The sequence below is a fragment of the Mobula birostris genome, chromosome 5 (genome assembly GCF_030028105.1).
Source record: "Mobula birostris isolate sMobBir1 chromosome 5, sMobBir1.hap1, whole genome shotgun sequence".
In the NCBI taxonomy this organism is placed as follows: Eukaryota; Metazoa; Chordata; class Chondrichthyes; order Myliobatiformes; family Myliobatidae; genus Mobula; species Mobula birostris.
In genome coordinates, this window is record NC_092374.1 from 186,775,667 (window position 1) to 186,798,407 (window position 22,741).

The 22,741-nt window shown below is 44.8% G+C and overlaps 1 protein-coding gene across 2 annotated transcripts in view; it reads right to left on the reverse strand.

The window, feature by feature from the left end:
* The window catches only part of LOC140198136 (uncharacterized), a 187,348-nt gene that overhangs the window by 36,273 nt on the left and 128,334 nt on the right, over window positions 1-22,741 (reverse strand). For both annotated transcript variants that reach the window (XM_072259094.1, XM_072259093.1), the window contains exon 13: window positions 14,855-14,968. In XM_072259094.1, the coding sequence (XP_072115195.1) occupies window positions 14,855-14,968 (114 nt within the window). The remainder of the gene's footprint in view (window positions 1-14,854; window positions 14,969-22,741) is intronic.

Here is a 22,741-nt window from a genome sequence, read left to right on the forward strand (position 1 = left end):
CTCAGACTGATGTGTTCAGTAATTATTGTTTAGGAGGCTACAAGACCATAAGACATAGGAACAGAATTAGGCTATTTGGCCCATCGAGTCAGCTCTGCAAATCGATCATGTCTAATTCTTTTTTAACCCTCCTCAGTCCCACTCCCTGGCCTTCTCTCCGTAACCTTTAATGCCATGGCCAATCTACAACCTATCAATTTCTGCCTCAAATACAACCAATGACCTGGCCTCCACAGCTGCCTGTGTTAACAAATTCCACAAATTCACCATCTTCTGGCCAAAGAAATTTCTCTGCATCTCTGTCTCAATTGGATGCCCCTCTATCCTGCGGTTGTGCCTGCATGTTCCAGATTTCCCCACCATGGGAAACAACCTTTCCACATCTACTCTGTCTAGGCCTTTCAAAATTCGAACTCCTTCTAAATTCTCGTGAGTACAGGCCCAGAGCCATCAAACGTACCTCATATGATAACCCTTTCATTCCCGGAATCCGCCTTGTGAACCTCCTCTGAACCCTCTCCAATGCCAGCACATCTTTTCTTAGATGAGGAGCCCAACACTGTTCACAATACCCAAGGTGAGGCCTCACCAATGCCTTATAAAGCCTCAGCATTACATCCCTGCTGTTATATTTTAGTCCTCCTGAAATGAATATTAACATTGCATTTGTCTTCCTCACCACTGACTCAACCTGCAAGATAAGCTTTAGGGTGTTGTGCACAAGGATTCCCAAGTGCCTTTGGATCTCAGATTTCTGGATTTTCTCCCTGTTTAGAAAATAGTCTGCACATTTATTTCCACTATCAAAGTGCATGAGCATGCATTTTCCAACACTGTATTTCATTTGCCACTCTCTTGCCCGTTCTCCTCATCTGTCTAAGTCCTTCAGCACCCTTCCTTTTTCCTCAACACTACCAGCCCCTCCACCAATCTTTGTATCATCTGCAAACTTGGCAGCAAAACCATCTATTCCAGGCTTTCTCAACCGGGGTTCCGTGAGAGTTTGTGATTGAAAAAATAAACTTTGTTTATTAACCGTGCAACGTGTGATGCTAGCACTCACAGTGGTGGGCAGTGACCGAGCAGACACGTTAGCAATCTCATTCCAGGTCTCTCAGCCCAGTGTGGCAGTGCAGAGTAAGCCTGTGTTTATTTGGCCATTGACAGTTGTTGAGAACTGTACTGCATGGAGGGGAGGACTGTAGGCTGATAATTAGTGAGCGTTGTATTGCACGGAGGGGAGGACAGAAGACTGATAAATGCTGAGTCCTGTACTGTATGGAGGGGAGGACGGTAGGTTGATGAGGAGCATGAAGTTTGTTTTCAGAACATTGAATGGACTCACCCATTTTTATATTTTACTAACCCCTGTGGTTTACAGACATGTCTGATGTTCCAGTGTGGTGATTTTTGAATTACAATTTGTTGAGTCATTTCACTGCACTAGTGCAACAACAGACACAAAAACGTCTGTCTCTACAATGAAAGCTATTTATCAATGGGTTTTACATGGACCGGTGATCCATGTTGTCCTGTTCCATTGAGCCCAGTCTGTGACAAACAACTTACTGCATCTTTCCTGCGTCTCCTCTTCTCTTCAGCAGTCGCTCTTCTAGATTCCTGAAGACTCTTGGCTACACCGTGGATCAGCGTTCCCCAGCGGTCTCTGGCACAAGCCAGCTGCCGCCACTCATTGACCTCGATATTTGGCTGAGAGAGCTGCTGCTTAAGTTGGTCTTTGTACCTCTTGTGCAGGACACGGTGATCTCTCTTTCCCTGAGGGAGTTCTCTGTAGAGTACAGCTTTCGGTAACCTGGAGTTGTCCATGTGAGACGTGTGGCCTGGCCAGCAGAGCTGCCTGAGCAGCAAAGTGGCTTCAATGCTTGGTAGTTGAGCCTTCTCCAGGACCTCATTGTTGGAGACACGATCCAGTCAGCTGATCCCCACGATGGAGCAAAGGCAGCACTGATGGAAGTACCTGAGCAACTGGATTTGCCTGCGGTACAAGACCCAGGCTTCGGAGCCGTATAGCAGTGTTGTGATGACGGCAGCTCTGTACACCTGGATTTTTGTGGACAGACACAGCTGGTGTTCTTCCACACGTTTCTCGAGGCATCTGAAGGCACTGCTACCTCTGGCAAGTCGATTGTCAACGTCCCTCACTACCGTAGCGTCACTGGATATGACACTGCCCAGGTAGGTGAACTGCTCAAACGTGGTGAGAGGGGGGTTGTCAATGATGATCTGAGATGGGTTGTAAACCCCACGAGGGGGCTTCTGATGGAGGATCATTGTTTTCTTCAGACCGACCTTTAACCCCAAAGCCCTTGCAGCCTTGGTGAACTGAGTGACTGCAGCCTGCAGCATGTCCTCTGTGTGAGTGAGACGAGCACAGTTGTCCATAAATAGTAGCTCGAGAATGGGCTCTAGCACGGATTTTGTTCGGGTGAGAAGGCTGCCACCCTCAAACAATATGATAAGTCAACGTGTTGATGACATGTGACTTGATGCTGAAGAGGTTTTGTGTGACAAAGTGAAAAACAACAGCTTCTCTATCCAGGGTGATGAGACAACAGATTTAACCAATTAATGTCATGTTGTAGCACTTGTAAAATTTGCAAATGTTGGTGAAATTCAAGAAAACTTTTTCTGTTGCAAAGAGCTGCCCGAAACAAGCAAAGGCCAAGATATATTTAATGTTTGTCTTCGTATCTGGAAACAAAAGGTCTGTCTTGGAGGAACCGTGTTGGCGTCTGTACTGATGGTGCCCTCGATGGCTCCAGGAGGGGTTTCATTTCTCTTGAAACAAAGACAATCCTGATGGTGTCACAGCACACTGCTTTCTTCACAGAGAGGCGCTGATGTCAAAAACTCTTGGAGATGAAATGAAAAAGTTCTGGATGATGCTTCAAAAATGGTTGACTTTATTAAACAAAGACCAGTTCACTTGAGAATGTTTAAAAAAGTGTGAAAAACTGGACAAGGAGCACACCGATCTCCTCCACATACAGAAATCTGGTGGCTTAGCAGAGGAAGAGTTCTCAACAGGATGTCTGAGCTGGAAGGTGAATTACAGGAGTACATGCAAGAAAATAGTAGGGCAGGATTTTACTGAGTGCTTTGACGATGAAGAATGTCTGCAGAAACTAACCGACTCAGCAGACATTTTTCATCATATGAACCAGTTGAACAAGTCTCTGCAGGGTGCTGGAGAAAATGTTTTGACTTAATCTGACAAAAATTTTGGATTTAAAAGGAACTGAATCTGGAAAAATCATGTTGCAAACAGAAATCTTGAAATGCTTCCAATGCTGCTTGGGCTTGAGAGTGAGCAAGGATCAGAAAGTCTCGAGTCTTACGAAAACCCCCTGGAATAACAAAATTGAACAGTATTTTTCCTCCCATTCAACACAAGTGTATGACTGGGTGAGGGACTCTTTCTCTGAATCTTCTGCTCAGCCTGAGAACTTGACTTTGAGAGAAGAGGAGGAATTTTGTGAGATGCCTTCTGATTGTGCACTCAAGCTGAGATTTACTGGTCTGCCTCTGGACAAGTTCTGGATTTCTGTGAAATGAAGAGTATCCTGCCATTCATAGGAAAGCAATGAACATTTTGCTGCAGTTCTCAACTTTTTACATGTGTCAGCAAGCTTTTCCGTGTTTAACAAGCAATACGAGCAAGAATAGAGATTGTTTGATTTCAGTTGAAGTTAAATCTGTGTTGTGCTTCTCTCAAGTTTGACCCAGAAATGAGTATTTATGCAGCAAAAAAACAGGTACAGATTTCACATGTTAGGCCTATATTTGTGCCTGATCATGTCACTTAGTAAGAGAATGTTTTTTCAAAGTCTTGTATAAAATTGTGTCTTAGGCTATACTTTTATTCATACTGCAATGGCTTATATACCTCCTAGTTAAGATGAGATGTATTTATTCATATTTTTGATGTTGTGTACAAGGTACAGGGTTGGTGGGATTCCAATATTGTTTGTATCGTTTTTTTTAGAATTGTCACTACCGTATTGGTTTTGTATATTTTGTTTAATTTATCTTCATACTGCATACATAACTAGCTGATACACAAGTGTGTGGACCGAAGTTAAGCTTTTGATAGTTCCTTTCTGCATTAAAGTATCTCAAACAGATAAAGAAATTAAAGACCTGAAAAAGTGTTTGTTGTTCTGATTGTGTATTCTTCCCAGGCTACAAAATTTGGTAGCAGCAGTGGGGTAATTCCAAGCCAGTTTAGAGGGTTTTTGATTTTTGTATGCAGTACAATGTACAATACATAACAGGGTAGTGGTGAAGGACAGGACAGTCATTCCCATGAGACAGTGTCACATGGAGACCATGGTAGAGTCTTGAAGCCAGGTTGGGTTATCAGGGACTGAAGCCAGGATGTAGAACTGTGACGGTGATCCAGAGCAACTGCGGCCGTGAAGTCATCGTGTTTTCTGCAGGAGATGTCAGCAACCCCTTTTCCAGTCTTGTTGTGCAGACCTTCTAAGGACTTGCATTTTCATAATGTTACACTCAGAGGATGAGCAAACTGAACCTGATTTCAATGAACAAATTTGAGAGATGCATGGTCGGCACAAGGAAACAATGGCAACTGTTGATAAATTAATCAAAAGGTCCTTTGTATACGTTGCAAGGGAAAGACACATCGCTCCATTTACCGGGGGGGGGGGGGGCTGAGAAAGATGGGGGTCTGTTGATGACTTTATTGAAGAAATCAATTGTGTACTTCATGCTAGAAATTAGACTGGCCAGGATCAGTATGATTTTGTTATGGCACTGCTCAGGGGTGCAGCTCTAGAAGAAGCACTGATGTGCAGTGAAGACCAGGCTGATGACTTGTTCACCTATCTCAGGGAGGCTTTTAGAGACAAGCATAGTGCACCCCAGCTGTTGCATAGCTTCTATAGTCACAAACAGTGTGAGGGTAAAGACATAGAGAGTTTTCACATGTCCTAGCCCAAGCTCTTAACTTCCAACTGAAGTGTTCCCCCGATGCTCTGGCCAATGAAAGGGTGGTGCTCGGAGATCAATTTATAGAGGGGATCAGAGATCCTTCCCCTGAAGGGAGCTCCACCGATTTGTGCGGAATAACCCTGGGTCCTCGAAGTTAGAAGTGCGAGAGGAGACTCTTACTGGCTACAAGGACAGCTATACAGTCACAAACTCCTCAGGTAGGACACTGCCAGCCGCTCTGAACCAGTTCTTTTCTCACTTTGACAGCCAGAATGGAGAAGTTGGCATCCAGTCAGCACTAACAGAGAAGGATAACCCCATACAATTACACCAACATCAGGTCAGATCCGCCTGCGCGGAATCAATGCGAGGAAAGCAGCTGGCCCAGATGGAGTCACCGGAAGGATTCGTAAGGACTGAGCAGATCAACTAGTGGGAGTATTTACTACCATTTTTAACCTCTCGCTACTACAGTCTGTAGTCCCCACCTGCCTTAAGTCAGCCACAATAATACCCATACCAAAGAAAAGTACAGTGAACTGCCTTAATGACTATTGCCCAGTTGCTCTAACTCCTATCATCATGAAATGTTTTGCGAGACTCATACTGTCTTATATTAAGTCTGCCATACCTGCTGACCTTGATAAATACCAGTTTGCATATCGTGCAAACAGATCGACAGGGGATGCAGTCATCACAGCTCTCCACACAGCCCTTACAAACCTGGATCAGGATAACACCTATGTAAGAATGCTCTTTGTGGACTACAGCTCAGCTTTTAATACAGTCATCCCCTATAAACTGGTGCAGAAATTGAGCAACCTGGGCCTTGGCAGTTCACTGTGCTCATGGATACTGGATTTTCTGAGTAACAGACCCCAAAGTGCCAGGATGGGAGAACACACATCATCTACTCTCATCCTGAACACCGGTACACCACAGGGATGTGTTCTCAGCCCCATCCTCGATTCTCTTTTCACCCATGACTGCTCTACCATTCACTCCACCAACACCATTGTCAAATTTGCTGACGATACCACCCTAATAGGTATCATATCAGACTGTGATGAGACAGCCTATAGGGAGGAGGTACAGCATTTGACAGAATGGTGTTGTCATAATAACCTGGACTTGAACATCACAAAAACCAAGGAGCTGATGGTAGACTTCAGGAAATCAAAACGCGTCGAGCACTCTGCTCTGCACATATACGGGAAAGAGGTGGACAGAGTAAAGAGTTTCAAGTTCTTCGGCGTCCACATCTCGGCTGACCTCACCTGGACTGCCCATATCTCTTATCAGGTGGGGAAGGCCCAACAGAGGCTCTACTTCCTAAGGAAGCTAAAGCACGCTCTCCTCCCTCATCAGCTGCTGATCAACTTCTATCGGACAACTATAGAGAGCCTCCTGACGTATTGCTATGCAGTGTGGTTTGCCAGCTGCACAGAACAGAACAGGAAGGACTTGCAGCGGGTGGTGAGGGTAGCAGAGCGGGTTATTGGCACAACATTACCCTCCCTCAGAGACATTTATACTGGCAGACTCCAAAAGAAGGCTACTTGTATTTCAAAGGACCCTACTCATCCTGGACATCACCTGTTTTCCCCTCTACCTTCTGGGAAGAGATACAGAGCATTAAGGATGAAAACAAAGAGACTCCTTAACAGCTTCTACCCACAAGCAGTGAAATGTATAACACCCCCTTCCCTTCTCCTGCCCCCCTCCTAAGACGGCGGCAGCTAAATGCATCACACTTCCAGGAATGGCAGGTGTGCAATAGTCCTACTCCCCCACCCCATCCATATATTATTAATTTTGGACTGCACTCCTGAGGTTTTAGAGATTATTTTATGTATATATTCTTTGTCATGCTGCAAAACGTTGAGCTGCTAAACTGTGTTTCATTGCTCCACAACAATGACAATAAAGATATTCTATTCTATTCTATTTTATTCTATCTGTGGTTTTTAAGAGTCCTCAGGAAACGCAAAGACTGTAAAGTCAAAGTGTGGCGGTAGCCAGGCACAGTGCTCACCTCCTGAAGCTCAGGAATCCAAGTCTGTCACTCTAGACGATGTCCTTAAAGTAGTCGCAGAGCAGGGCAAAGCCACTAGTGAGTTGACTCAAGCAGTGAAAGATCTTACTGTACAGAGAGGTGTTACATATGCTATTAGCAGTAGGCCCAAGCTGCAGCCGAGATTCACAGAGGATGGGCAACCAATATGTTTCCAGTCTCAGGTGGGGTGATGTGGTCAAAAATTGCCCACAGAAGTGAAGTGTGAGGGACGTAGAGCCGGCATCTTCCAGCCCTCAGGTCGTTGTGAGTCGGGCAATTCGGGACAACCTCACAGATAATGTACAGACGTCCCGTGACCAGTCGCTGCAACGTGCCAGAGGACCATGTACTGTCGTTGTGCTTCAGATATCAGGTGTCACTGTCCATTGTCTGTAAGACACAGGTAGTCAAGTGAGCACCCTGACTGAGCAGTTCTTTCCAGAACACTTGAATGGAGAGGATGAGGATATGTTGTCCACTGCTGGCTGGCTTAGGTTAACAGCCACTGACAGTCTTGATATTCCCTACCTTGGGTATCCAGAGCTGGAGGTTCAAGCGATGGCCATGAAGATACCCAGTTGTGGCTCTCCAGTTGTCAGGGATCCTGTTAGCACTGAACAACCCGTCCCATGCATTGTAGGCATGAACATTATAAGCCAATGTAGACAATTTGTCTACTTGTCAACTTGTCTACACAGGATTTGACACCACTCTCGAAGGAAAGTTGGATTCTGGCTGGAGAGATGATTTCCAGAAAGTGCAGATGTGAACTACTGAAAAGAAAGCCGTAGTCCGAGTATCAGGAAAAGATACTGAGCACATACCTGCTGAATTGTAGTTACCGTTGTGGCTAGGAAGGCCACTGGAGATGTTGGTCGTGACCATAAGATGTTACCTCAGCCACTTAACACCCCTCTACCGGGTGGTCTAATAGTTATTCCCATGCTCGTTGACTCTCGTAGTCGTACAGTATCAGTACAGGTTTTAAACCTCTCTCAAGAGGATGTATGGCTCTCACCCAGGACCCGGCTGGGTATACTGTCAAAATTAGAGTGTGTAGATAGTGATCAGCAATGTGCTGTAAGATTTCAGTGGATCTCAGCTGGCATTGAACATGTGACAGTTGGTGTAAAGGAGGAGGGTAGTAACCACAAGTTAAAGTCAATTCTAAACAAGCTCGACATTGGGGTAATGAAGAACAACAAGCACAGCTAAGAGCATTACTGGATAAGTACCTGGATATCTTCGCTGTTGAAGATGAAGGCCTTGGGTACACTGACAAGGTGAAGCATGAAATTCAGTTAATTGATAACGAGCCCATTTCACAGCCACACCGTCACGTTCCGCCCAATCAGTACAGTGAACTGAAAGTGCACAGCTCAAAGAAGAGTGTGATTCAGGAGAGCAATAGTGCGTATGACTCACCTGTAGCCTCCAGATGGTTATGGATCAGGAGGGGTGATCCGTGGGGCAATGCTGCTGGGACACAAGTTGGGGTCTGATCAACACCGGCTGGGTGGCCTGGGTAAGGGTGTATGATGCTGAAAGACCCGAAACACCCGCTGACCCGAGGTTACATCACTGATAGTGTGTCCCAGCGCATCCGCAGGGTGGATCTCAGAATCATATATGAATATCTTCACATGACATTTGGGTCTGCAATGGGCTGGTGACTTTCCGAGGACCCATGCAGGCAACCATGAATAACTTAGTCTTCCGAATTATGCTTGTGTATCTGGATGATATTCTGATGTATTCACAGACTCTCCAGGGATACAGTTGGAGAGGCTTGACACTGCGCTTCAGCACCTCAAGGAAACTGGTCTGAAGGTGAAATTGGAAAAATGTCATTTTCTGCAGTCAGCAGGTTAAGAACTTAAGACACCAGATATCAACCAAGGGGATAGGCACAGATCCCGAGAAGGTCTCGGCTGTTCAGCAATGGCCAGTACCATCTACAGTCAAAGACTTCAGATCATTTATCAGCTTTTGCAGTTCTTATAGACGGCTCATTCAGGGATTCTCAAAGATTGCAGGTCCGCTGCATGATGTAGTGAATTTGTGTTTTAATGCAGGGAGTCCGAGTAAAACAAACCAGCGGTTAAAACAGTCTTGGACAGAAGAATGTCAAAGTGCCTTTGACTTGCTCAAAGAAAAACTAGCCATTTCACCCATCCTCAGCTTTGCCAATTTCACACACCCTTTCATAGTGGAGACTGATGGCAGCATAAGACTGTGTAGATTATTGGAGACTGAATCTTAAGACCAATAATGATGCGTTCCCACTCCCACGTATTGATCAGGAGCGTAAGGGGTTACTGTATCGTGTATTTGAGGATGAGAAGCATGGGGAGTGTTATCAGCTTCTGTTACCTATCAGCTTGAGGAGTAAAGTGTTTGGGTCTGTACATGACTCTATGGGCCATCAAGGCATAGAGTGTACTCCACACTTGTTGAGAAGCAGATGTGTTTGGGTGGGCATGCATGAGGATGTGACATGGTGGATGAAAAATTATCCGCATTGTGTGCTAACTAAGATGCCTTAAGATCTGTCCCCCCATGAAATCATTCCTTGCTTCTCAGCAGCTCAAAGTTGTTGCTGTAGATTTCACTGTGCTTGAACCGGCAGCTGATGGGTGTGAGACTGTCTAAGTAGTCACAGACATTTTTACAAAGTTCACTCAAGCATTCCCAGCTCAGGATCAAAAGGCCGATACCACAACAAAGGTGCTGTTGAGGGAATGGTTTATGAAGTACGGTGTTCCTGAGAGGTTGCATTCTGACCAGGGCCGTAACTTCAAAAGAGAAGGCGTAGCTGAGCTCTGCAAACTGTACGTGGTAAAGAAAAGCTGTACTACACCCCATCATCCTACTGGCAACACTCAGTGTGAGTGTTTCAACAGGATGATGCATGACTTGTTACGTACGTTGTCTCCAGAAAAGAAACGCAGTTGGCCAGAGCATCTACCCGAGTTAAGGCTGATTTATACTTGTGCGTCAAATGAACGCCATAACCTACGCAAGTGGCCTATGCGCGTTGTGAGCGTTTATACTTGTGCGTTAGTGTGTCTGTGTCACTCTGCGATCGGGAGCGCGCGCATGCGCACACACCTGCCCGTGCAAGGCTTCATGGTCATGGTAGTCTTTCTCAGGGTAAACAAGTTTAAAGTGAGCGTCTTTTATCGTAAAAGCAAAATATGTCCTCCATAATTTCGGAGGTCTGTAAGGCTTTATGGAAAGCATTGCAGCCGGAGTTCCTTCCCTGCCCTTCAGTCGCTCAATGGGAAGCTATTGCAGGGTAGGAGGAAATGCAATGCTACATGCGGACCAATCACGATTGTAGTGGTCTGAGTTGCCGCGATGCGTAGTTACATTTTGGGAGAAGTGTGCGTCAGGCTACGGCGTAGGGATCCGCGTAGGCTCTGTGTAGGGTTTGCAGTGACGCCGTACCTACGGCGTCGATTTGACGCAGAAGTATAAATTAGCCTTTAGTGTATGTGTATAATGTGACGCCTCACGCCACCACCGGATATTCCCCTTATTACCGACTGTTCAGCATTGCCTTTCTGGAGGATAAAATTCATTTTCCTAAGATTGATATAAATACACCGGTTTACCTCAGGAACAGACCATTATGCCGTAATAAGGTCCAGGATGCTTGGAAATCAACTGTCTACAGGCTGGTGTAGGTACTAGGCAGCACATACACTGTGGAACCTTTGGAGGGAGGGCCTATCAAGAGGGTGAACAGGGTAGACATCAGGCCCTGAGAGACCCTTCCCACCCCAGCTCCTGGAAGGAGATGATAAACTCATGTCCTCGGGACATGAATCAGATTCTGAGGATTTAGAGAATGAGGTCATATTGGTAGAAGGTGTGTCAGAACAGGGTGTACAGAATCTTGACTCCAGCCTTGGCAGCATATCTTCTGGGACTGTAAAAATGTCTGGAACTGAGACTGTAGTGCCTGAGACTGATGATACAGGGTCAGATGTTGGTGGTCCTCCTGTTGTAGTACCCCACAGGAGTAAAAGAGTAAACGCTGGACAGCACTCTAACCCACATCACGAACCAAGGTCAGTCCGAAATGTGGCCTCCATAAGTCCTGCAGCAGTGTCACAGATACTGGCTCGTCCAGGTTCAGCTCCATTCAGAGAAGCAGTTAAAGAGGTTAAAAATACCTTTGCAGTGAGCGAATAAACGAGGATGCTTACCTGTTTGCAGGGGAGAATGTAACCAGGTGATTGCTGAATATTATTTTGTATTGTTAAAAGTGAACTTGTGCATTCACTCTGGTAACACTAAAATAGCTGCCTGTGCCTTTAAGAGAAAACAGTGACGTCATTATGCACATGTGGAGTAGAAAGAAGAGTTAACAATGTTCTGCAAAGACAAATATCGAGTGCTGGGAGCTGCTTTTCCCAGATTTTCGTGAGTAAGGTATTGGCACAGGATGGCATGGTTGTGCGAAGTTCCTCATCGGCTGAGTAGTGTGAGTGAGGAGAATTTGTTTCAGGGTCCAGTCTGTACATGTTTAGAAGTTAAGCACGTGTGTGCCAAAGTGAGTATACACCTTCATTATGATGAGATGTATTTATTGATATTTTCAATGTTATGTACAAGGTACAGCGTTGGTGGGATTCTGATGTTGTTTGCATTGTTTTTTTTAGAATTGCCACCACCGTATTGGTTTTGTATATTTTGTTTAATTTATTTTCATACTGCATATGTAACTCATTGACACACAAGTGTGTGGACTGAAGTTAAACTGAGATTGTAACAGCAGGAACTGTGCATTTCTTTAAATTCATTTTGTTGTTTTATTTTGATACCCTCTTTCAGCATTAAAATATCTGAAACAGATAAAGGAATTAAAGACCCGAAAAGGTATTTGTTGTCCTGAGTGTGAATTTTTCCCAGGCTACAAAATAAATCACTCTTGGGTTCCTGTTGACCTACATTCCACCTCGTTTGTTTTTGTCCGCCATGATGCACACCAACATCCCCTTAGGCCCCCTTACAATGGCCCATTCTGCATTTTGGAATGGAGGGAAAAGACTTCGATCATTGATAAGAGGGATAAACCGGAACATATTTCAGAAGATCGCCTTAACCCAGCCCACCGAGATTTGGAGTATTCCACGGCCATGCCCCTGCCATCACCTCTGAACGGGCACAGGACCCGAGCCGGGCTGCTGATCCCAGCTTCAGACAGGCTCCCAATGCTGGTTTTAGTTAATTCCAGAGGGGCCTGTGTAGGGTAACATGACTGGCAGAAATGTACATAATTCACAACCATCGACACTGAGTTGTGGTTTCACTTTGAGATGATGGTCTGACGAGATGATATTATTATGTAAAGAGTTTTAGCACGTTTTTGTGTGTTGGTTTGGGAGTTCAATAAAATGTGTTACGGGTTTCGTTAAACATAAAATGCCTCACTTCATTTTATTTCTGAAAACCTACATTAATCCCTCATCTGAGTGTCTGCTGTGGTGGAGCCTCCATCTGCACTCCCTCAAATGAGAGATGCAAGTGTGGGTGTGTCCTTAGTGAAAAATGGCTTTAACCGTCCATCGTCAGATCTGGCTGCACCCTATTCAGCATCATCAGGTCCTGCTCTCCTTCACCAATTGTTCATTCAAAGACTGTGCAGAAATGCAAAGAGAACCCCTAATTCACCACTGTTTCCACAATTCACCATGCTGAAATATTCTAACAATGTGCACTGAACCCATGAATGGCTGGGATTCAGACTGTGCATCTGCCCCTGTAGTTTCCCTACTTCCCTTTGCCCACTGGATCAACCCTCCCAAATGTCCCTCGATGCCCTGGTGTTGAAATTGCATTGAGTCTGGATTCTAACCATTTCTTTTTCATGCTCAACCCTCCTTCTGTTAGATCCTGTTCATCACCAACCTCCTCTCCTGGTTCCAATGTTAATGCCATTGCTAATCGTTCCCTCTCCTCAGGTATTGTTCCTCACCCTTTCACATCTCCCATCACCAGCTCTGTGCACAAAACAAAAGGCAAGACCCCACTTTCCTTACCACATGGAAGAAGGCCGTTCAGCCCATCTATGCCAGTTCTCTCAGCTGTCCATTCCTGATTACTTCTCCTTGAAACCATTTCTCTCCACATCTACATCAAGTCTACCACTCTTATGCTACTGCAATTGACAGAAACCAGGTAACCTAGCAACCCATCTTTCTGGGATCTGTGCCCATGAACATTGAGAGTTGTCAGTTCCCCTCCATGCCTTAGTCTTCTGTTTACTGTTTGTTCCTTTGCCTAGTTTGCCCTCTCCAAAAGCACTGCTGTAAACATTTCCAGACTGAGTTCCATTTCCTCTTTTGTGTATCCAAGGAGACCACCGATATCTTCCTGTGACCCAGACCTTTCTTCTTCACTGTCCACCAAACTGCTAATATTGTGATCAACGGGAAACTTCCTGATCGTTTTCCTCAATTCAAGTTCAAATCATTGACGAGTACCTTAAACAGCAAAGGACCTATTACTGAGCCCTGCTTAACTCACCACACATGTCCCTCCAGACACTGAAACTCCCATTGATCCTCATTGTTTGCTTCCTCCCTCTGAACCAATTTTTATTCCAACACCATCTTTTCCTGGATCCCATGGACATTTAGTTTCTTGAGTGCGCCATGAGGATCTTTAACAAAACTTTGCTGAAATCCATGTGATGAGGAGGGACTTTACCACTCTCTCACCTCACCTTCATCAGGATCAACGAGCAACTTTCAAGTTAAAGTTATTGTCATTCAACCGTATACATGCATACCATCAAATGAGACCACTTTCCTCTGGATTAATGTGCACAACACAGTACATGTAACTCACGTGCATAACACAAAGTAATATCACCACAAATAAATTAACAAATAACAAGATGCATATATAATATAACTGAAAAGTAAACAGTCTCACACTGCTGGTGCTTCATACATGATGAGACCTGGGTGGTGGCAGGAAGTTCAATAGTCTTACGGCCTGGGGGAAGAAACTGTTCCGCATCCTAACTGATCTTGTTTTAATGCTACGGTACCTCCTGCCTGATGGTAGGGGATCAAAAAGATTAGTGGACGGATGGGAGGGATCACTGACAGTTCTAAGTGCCCTGCATATGTAACACTCCTGATAAGTATCTCTACTGGGTGAAAGAGACCCCAGTGATCCTCTCAGCAACACTTGTGATCTTTTGTTGGGACTTGCAGTCAGATGCCTTGCAATTCCCATACCAGACAGAGATGCAGCCGGTGAGGACACTCTCGATTGGGGTCCTGTAAAAACTGGTTATCATGGGGGATGGGGGTGGGGGTTAGCCACGATCTCCTCAAGGAATGGAGGTGCTGCTGTGCTTTCTTATCCAAAGAGGTGGTGATGACGGGCCAGGTAAGATCATCAATTTTGTGCACTCTCAGAAACTTGGTGCTCTTAACTCTCTCCATGGAGGAGCCACGTGTGTGCAGTGAGGAGTGGTCCCTCACTCCTCACCTCTACATCACCAGTCACAGCACCTTTGACAACATCATGTGTGTAACACAATTGAGTTGAGACATTTTACCCTCAAGTACAGTCTCAGACACCAGGTCAGAGGTGAGTCTGGAATCGTCCCAGCAGTGGTGTCACTGTGAAACACCACTCCACAACTGGGCAAAAATACAGGGGAATTTCATCCCTCATGTCTCAGTGATACAGAGTGGTGGTGGTGGGGGGAGGGAGTAACTTTTCTTTTAAAATTAACAGCAATTTCCTTGGAGAGGCGCCTGAAGTTTAAACACGAGTGTAGACAATAACACTTACCTTCATACCAAACTGTTTTCCACGAAAAAAACACAAATGGAATAAAAGCCACTAGGAGCAACACCGCCATTGTGATTGACGCAGCAATCGTTACAGTGTCCTTGCTGTAAAAACCTGCAATTACAAATACATTCAGATAAGCAAATATGCAACAATACACCAGAAAAATGAGCAGGAGAGCTCCCAATTGTTGCCACATCCAATTTGTTCCCCTTATCTCCTGCAGGGAAGGGATGTGCTAATCACTGCCCAGTCTTGTCAACCTGTGACTTCTGGTCTGCACCAACTGACTCTACCTGCTGTGCTGGGTTAACAAGCCACTGAAATGTTACGCCGGCCAAGAATAGACTGACTTACTCAGTCTTCCTCAGTCACTATTTCCCTGTTACCTGCTGCCAATATTCTGCACTGGGTGCTCCTTCTGGTGTTGAGATGGCCAAACCTTGATGAGTTCACTGTCAGAAGCCCCTGCCTCTCCTCCATCCATTCCTCTCATGGACTGCTCTCCTGTCCGATTGGATTCATTTGTCAGCCATTTGCCTTTTCCACCTGTTACCTCCCAGCTTCTCACTTCACCCCTCCCCCACCCACCTACCTCGCTCTCCACATGGCTTCCCCTATCACCTTGCACTCTTTCCCCTCCCCCCACATTCCTATTCTGGCTCTTTCCCCTTTCTTTCTGGTCCTGATGAAGTGTAGTCCGAAACATCAACTCTTTATTCCTTTCCATAGATGCTGCCAAACTTGCTGAGTTCCTCCAGCACTTTGTGTGTGTTTCTCTGGATTCCCAGTATTTGCAGAATCTCTTGTGTTAGGGACCACAATCATAGAAACCATAGAAACCATAGAAAACTACAGCACAGAAACAGGCCTTTTGGCCTTTCTTGGCTGTGCCGAACCATTTTCTGCCTAGTCCCACTGACCTGCACACGGACCATATCCCTCCATACACCTCCCATCCATGTATCTGTCCAATTTACTCTTAAATGTTAATAAAGAACCCGCATTTACCACCTCATCTGGCAGCTCATTCCACCACTCTGTGTGAAGAAGTCCCCACTAATGTTCCCTTTAAACTTTTCCCCCCTCACCCTTAACCCATGTCCTCTGGTTTTTTTCTCCCCTTGCCTCAGTGGAAAAAGCCTGCTTGCATTCACTCTATCTATACCCATCATAATTTTATATACCTCTATCAAATCTCCCCTCATTCTTCTACACTCCAGGGAATAAAGTCCTAACCTATTCAACCTTTCTCTGTAACTGAGTTTCTCAAGTCCCAGCAACATCCTTGTAAACCTTCTCTGCACTTTCAACCTTATTTATATCCTTCCTGTAATTTGGTGACCAAAACTGAACACAATACTCCAGATTCAGCCTCACCAATGCCTTATACAACCTCATCATAACATTCCAGCTCTTATACTCAATACTTTGATTAACAAAGGCCAATGTACCAAAACCTCTCTTTACGACCCTATCTACTTGTGACGCCACTTTTTGGGAATTTTGTACCTGTATGCCCAGATCCCTCTGTCTTACTGCACTCCTCAGTGCCTTACCATTAACCCTGTATGTTCTACCTTGATTTGTCCTTCCAACGTGCAATACCTCCCACTTATTTGTATTAAACTCCATCTGCCATTTTTCAGCCCATATTTCCAGCTGGTCCAAGTCCCGCTGCAGGCTCTGAAAACCTTCCTCACTGTCTACGACACCTCCAATCTTTGTATCATCAGCAAATTTGCTAATCCAATTTACCACATTATCATCCAGATCATTGATATAGATGACAAATAACAATGGACCCAGCACTGATCCCTGTGGCACACCACTTGTCACAGGCCTCCACTCTGAGAAGCAATTCTCTACTACCACTCTTTGGCTTCTTCCATTGAGCCAATGTCTAATCCAATTTACCACCTCTCCATGTATACCTAGCGACTGAATTTTCCTAACTAACCTCCCATGCGGGACCTTGTCAAAGGCCTTACTGAAGTCCATAGAGACAACATCCACTGCCTTCCCTTCATCCACTTTCCTGGTAACCTCCTAGAAAAACTCCAATAGATTGGTCAAACATGACCTACCACGCACAAAGCCATGTTGACTCTCCCTAATAAGTCCCTGTCTATCCAAATGCTTGTAGATTCTGTCTCTTAGTACCCCCTCCAATAACTTACCTACTACTGATGTTAAACTCACCGGCCTATAATTTCCCGGATTACTTTTCGATCCTTTTTTAAACAACGGAACAACATGAGCCACTCTCCAATCCTCCAGCACCTCACCCGTAGACAGCGACATTTTAAATATTTCAGCCAGGGCCCCCGCAATTTCAACACTAGTCTCCTTCAAGGTCCGAGGGAAAACCCTGTCAGGTCCCGGGGATTTATCCACTTTAATTTTCCTCAAGACAGCAAGCACCTCCTCCTTTTCAATCTGTACAGTTTCCATGATCTCACTACTTGATTCCCTCAATTCCATAGACTTAATGCCAGTTTCCTTAGTAAATACAGATGCAAAAAACCTATTTAAGATCTCCTCCATTTCCTTTGGTTCCGCACATAGCCGACCACTCTGATCTTCAAGAGGACCAATTTTACCCTTTACAATCCTTTTGCTCTTAATATACTTGTAAAAACTCTTTGGATTATCCTTCACTTTGACTGCCAAGGCAACCTCATGTCTTCTTTTAGCCCTCCTGATTACTTTCTTAAGTATTTTCTTGCACTTCTTATACTCCTCAAGCACCTGATTTACTCCCTGTTTCCTATACATTTCATACAACTCCCTCTTCTTCTTTATCAGAGTTGCAATATCCCTTGAGAACCAAGGTTCCTTATTCTTATTCAATTTGCCTTTAATCCTGACAGGAACATACAAACTCTGCACTCTCAAAATTTCCCCTTTGAAGGCTTCCCACCTACCAATCACATCTTTGCCAGAGAACAACTTGTCCCAATCCACGCTTTTTAGATCCTTTCTCACTTCCTCAAATTTGGCCTTCTTCCAGTTCAGAACCTCAACCCTAGGACCAGATCTATCCTTGTCCATGATCAAGTTGAGACTAATGGTGTTATGATCACTGGAACCAAAGTGCTCCCCTACACAGACTTCCGTCACTTGTCCTAACTCGTTTCCGAACAGGAGATCCAATATTGCATCCCCTCTAGTTGGTCCCTCTATATATGATTTAGAAAACTTTCCTGAACACATTTTACAAACTCTAAACCATCTAGACCCCTAGCAGTATGGGAGTCCCAATCAATGTATGGAAAATTAAAATCCCCTACCACCACAACTTTATGTTTCCTGCAGTTGCCTGCTATCTCTCTGCAGGTTTGCTCTTCCAAGTCTCGTTGACTACTGGGTGGTCCGTAATACAATCCCACTAATGTAGCCATTCCTTTCCTGTTTCTCAGCTCCACCCATAAGGACTCAGTAGACAAGCCCTCTAATCTGTCCTGCCTGAGCGCTGCTGTAATATTTTCCCTAACAAGCAATGCTACTCCCCCACCTTTCATTCCTCTGCCTCGATCACATCTGAAATATTAGAACTCTGGAATATTAAGCTGCCAGTCCTCCTGTAGCCAAGTTTCACTAATTGCTATAATGTCATAATTCCACATGTCAATCAACGCCCTCAACTCATCCGCCTTCCCCGCAATACTCCTCGCATTGAAATATATACACCTCAGAATCCATTGTTCTTTTGTGAGAAGATAAAAACACAAGAAAATAAGAGGGGAGTCGGTCACTCAGCTCCTTAAACCTGCCCCACCGTTCAATACAATTGGAGCTGATCTGCCCCAGACCTCATCTCCTCTTTTGTCTCAGTCCCACACAATCATGAATTTCCCAATCTTTCAAATATTTATCCATCTCTTCTTTAAATACATCCCAACTACTTGTGGTGGGAAAAGCCTCTCATCCCAGGAATGATCCTTATGGATCACTTTTGGACTGCCGGCAGTGTCAGTGCAATTGTTCTGAAACAAGGGGACCAGAACTGTGCACAGTACCAAGTGAACTCTCCAACACTCTGTACAACTGTAACAATACTTCCCCATCTCTAAACTACAAATCCCTTTGTTACATGCTCAAGGAGATCTGTTTTTTTTTGTGAGAATGCTGTAATGGTCTTTTGGAGGTCACCTGATGTGACTTTCCCGCCGATGTGAGGTCATGTGATGACATGTGTCCCGTGACGAAATAAGGGTCGACTCAGGTGACGTAGTGGGTTTTTGAGTTTGTAGATTTCCGGGTAGAACGTGTTGTGCCTCCGTTTCTGGTGCGTGTTTGTTTTTGTGACGCAGTTTCATTTTTAAAACGGAAGGTGCGTTCTCTTACAAGATATTGTATTTGAACTGGAAATTTGTGGCTGGAAGTGCCAATTTACTCAATTCCGACAGTTTTGAAGGGAGAGTGAGGAATTCATCAAAGTGAAGGATTGAGAGAAGTCGGCATTGTTTGGCAGTTTAATAAAGGATCGACCTTATTGAGTCTTCATTGAAGAGAACCTGCATTGAGATAACTCTTGCAATAGCGCAATGAGTTCATGCACAAAGGCTCTCTCTCTCTAAAAGGAATTTAAGGTCAGTCGATTTAAACTGTTTATTTTTGGCATCGGGAATCCTGTGGACAGAACCGGCAGTAAAGGTGCGTTGGTGAAGAAATCGTTCTCCAGAGAAGTCTCTCCCAATTGAATGTGTAAAACTGTTGGACTTTTGAAGTTATCGCTTTAAGAACTGTATCTGACTGTATCGCTTTAAGAACTGTTTTCGCATTTAACGCTTTAAGAACCAGAGCCGAGTGGAGTTGATGAACGGCTGCGTACCTGTTTAACCTCCGGTTAAAGTTTTCCTTTGTTTTTTTTCCCCCTTTTCCCTTATATGTGTTTAATAAATGTTTGGTTGTTTTCATAAAACCTGTCTCGATTAATATTCGTTGTTGCCGGTTACGTAACACCTTGCAATTAAGGCTTATATGTCACTCCTGTTCCTAATTACTTGCTGCACCAGATCTTTTGTGAATCCTTTATCTTGATCCCTCTGCAATTCACTCATTTACAATTCCTCTCCATTGACATAACAGTCCGGTTCTTCTTACTCAAGGGCTCCACCTCACACTTTCTTGTATTAAACTCCATGTGCTGAGTTGTCACCCACTCACTAATCTATCGATATTCTATTGTACAGTCCGAATTTCCTCATTGGAACTTGCTTTTCCTCCAGTTTTGACGAAGTTCAATATCGTTTCATTACATTATATTAATCACTAATTAGAAACTCTGCTCTCCCATGGGTATTGAATCACTGGTGCTTTTAGATATTTACAACTTAGAATCTATCAGCTCTGTGTTTAATAAAAAAACAAAAATGTTGAAAACACACAGCAGTTTGTGTAGCATCTGTGGAAGGTGAAACAGAGTTAATATTGCAGGTCCTAGACACACACAGAACAGGGAGAATGACATTTAGATATTCATTTGAGCAGCGCTCTATTGGAGAGATTGGACGCTTGAGAAGACATAGTTCACTCCCGTTCGCCCATTGTGCAGAAAATGCAGTGACTCATGACAGTTTGGTATTTTGAGCAGCACCCAACCTGAATTCAGGATTAATTGGCAAGAACAAATTAGAGTAAGGCAGTGGCTAGTGGAGTGGCCATCACTGAAGTGGTCAGAATTAGAGTGGAGATTTTGAGGCTTTAGCTCTTCAAGGCTTCAGTGAGGAGAGGCTTCAGTCAAAGAAAGCAAAACAAAGCTGCAGGTAGAGTTTTCTTTTCACCCGCATTTTATTGTTTTTCCTTCTTTATGGTTGCACAGTTAGGAACAGTAGAAATGCCACACAGGATAGTGGAACGCTCCTCTTGCTGGATGTGGGAAGGCAGGGAGACCTCCAGTGTCTCTCTGATGGCTACACCTGTGAGAAATACTTCCAGCTACAGCTTCTCACACTCTGTGTTAAGGACTTGGAGCTGGAACTGGAAGAGCTCCGGATCATTCGGGAGTCTGAGGGGGTTGACAGGTAGGACATATCGAGAATTAGTTACACCCAAGGTGGAGAACACAGGAAATTGGGTGACAGTCAGGACAGGGAAAGGGATTAAACAGCCAGTGCAGAGTACCCCTGTGGCCATCCCCATCAACAACAGGTACACCACTTGGATACTGTTGGGGGGATGACCTAGCAGAGGAAAGTCACAACGGTCAGGACTCTGGCACTGAGTCTGGCTCTGTAACTCATGAGGGAAGGGGAAGGAAGGGGTGAGCTGTGGTCAGTAGACAATAGGTGCAGGAGTAGGCCATTCGGCCCTTCGAGCCAGCACCGCCATTCACTGTGATCATGGCTGATCATCCACAATCAGTAACAAGTTCCTGCCTTATCCCCATAACCTTTGATTCCACTATCTTTAAGAGCTCTATCCATCTCTTTCTTGAAAGTATCCAGAGACTTGGCCTCCACAGCCTTCTGGGGTGATAAGGCATTCATTTGTTAGGGAACAGAAAGGAGGTTCTGTGGACAAGAACGAGATTCCCAGATGTTATGGTGCCTCCTGGGTGCCTGGATCCAGGACATCTTGGATTAAGTCCTCAGCATTCTGAAGTGGGAGGGTGAACAGCCAGAAGTCGTGGTCCATGTAGGTAGGAAGAGTGAAAAGGTTCTGCAAAGTGAGTTCAGGAGTTCGGTGCTCAGTTGAAGGGCAGAACTTTCAGGGTTGTGATCTCAGGATTGCTACTCAGGCCATGTGCTAATGAGGCCAGAAATAGGAAGATTATACAGTTGAACACATGGCTAATGAGGTGGTGTAGGAGGGAGGGTTTCAGATTCTTGGAATATTGGGCTCTCTTTTCCAGGGAAATTGGAACCTGTACAGAAGTCACAGTTTACACCTGAACTGGAGGGAGACTAATATCCTATAACCATATACAGTAACCATATAACAATTACAGCACGGAAACAGGCCATCTCGGCCCTTCTAGTCTGTGCCAAACTCTTACTCTCACCTAGTCCCACTGACCTGCACTCAGCCCATAACCCTCCATTCCTTTCCTGTCCATATAGCTATCCAATTTAACTTTAAACGACAACATCGAACCTGCCTCAACCACTTCTGCTGGAAGCTCGTTCCACACAGCTACCACTCTGAGTAAAGAAGTTCCCCCTCATGTTACCCCTAAACTTTTGTCCTTTAACTCTCAACTCATGTCCTCTTGTTTGAATCTTCCCCACTCTCAATAGAAAAAGCCTATCCATGTCAACTCTATCAATCCCCTTCATAATTTTAAACACCTCTATCAAGTCCCCTCTCAACCTTCTATGCTCCAAAGAATAAAGACCTAACTTGTTCAACCTTTCTCTGTAACTTAGGAGATGAAACCCAGGTAACATTTTAGTAAACCTGCTCTGTACTCTCTCAATTTTATTGACACCTTTCCAATAATTCGGTGACCAGAACTGTACACAATACTTCAAATTTGGCCTTACCAATGCCCTATACATTTTCAACATTACACCCCAACTCCTATACTCAATGCTCTGATTAATAAAGGCCAGCATACCAAGAGTTTTCTTCACCACCCTATCCACATGAGATTCCACCTTCAGGGAACTATGCACCATTATTCCCAGATCCCTCTGTTCTACAGCCCTCTATCCTAGTGGGAAGGTTTGTGAGTGCTGCACGGGGTTGAGGAGGAGTTGTTAAACTGGAGTTGCATCTGGATGGGAACCAGAGTGTCAGAACAGATAGTGGAGAGGTTGTGGGGACAGACGGGAATCAAAAGGCTGAGCATGGTGCAACTGATGTCCTGAGCTGTGTATACTTCAATGCAAGTAGCACCGTAGGAAAGGCAGATGAGCTCACAGCATGGATCAACACCTG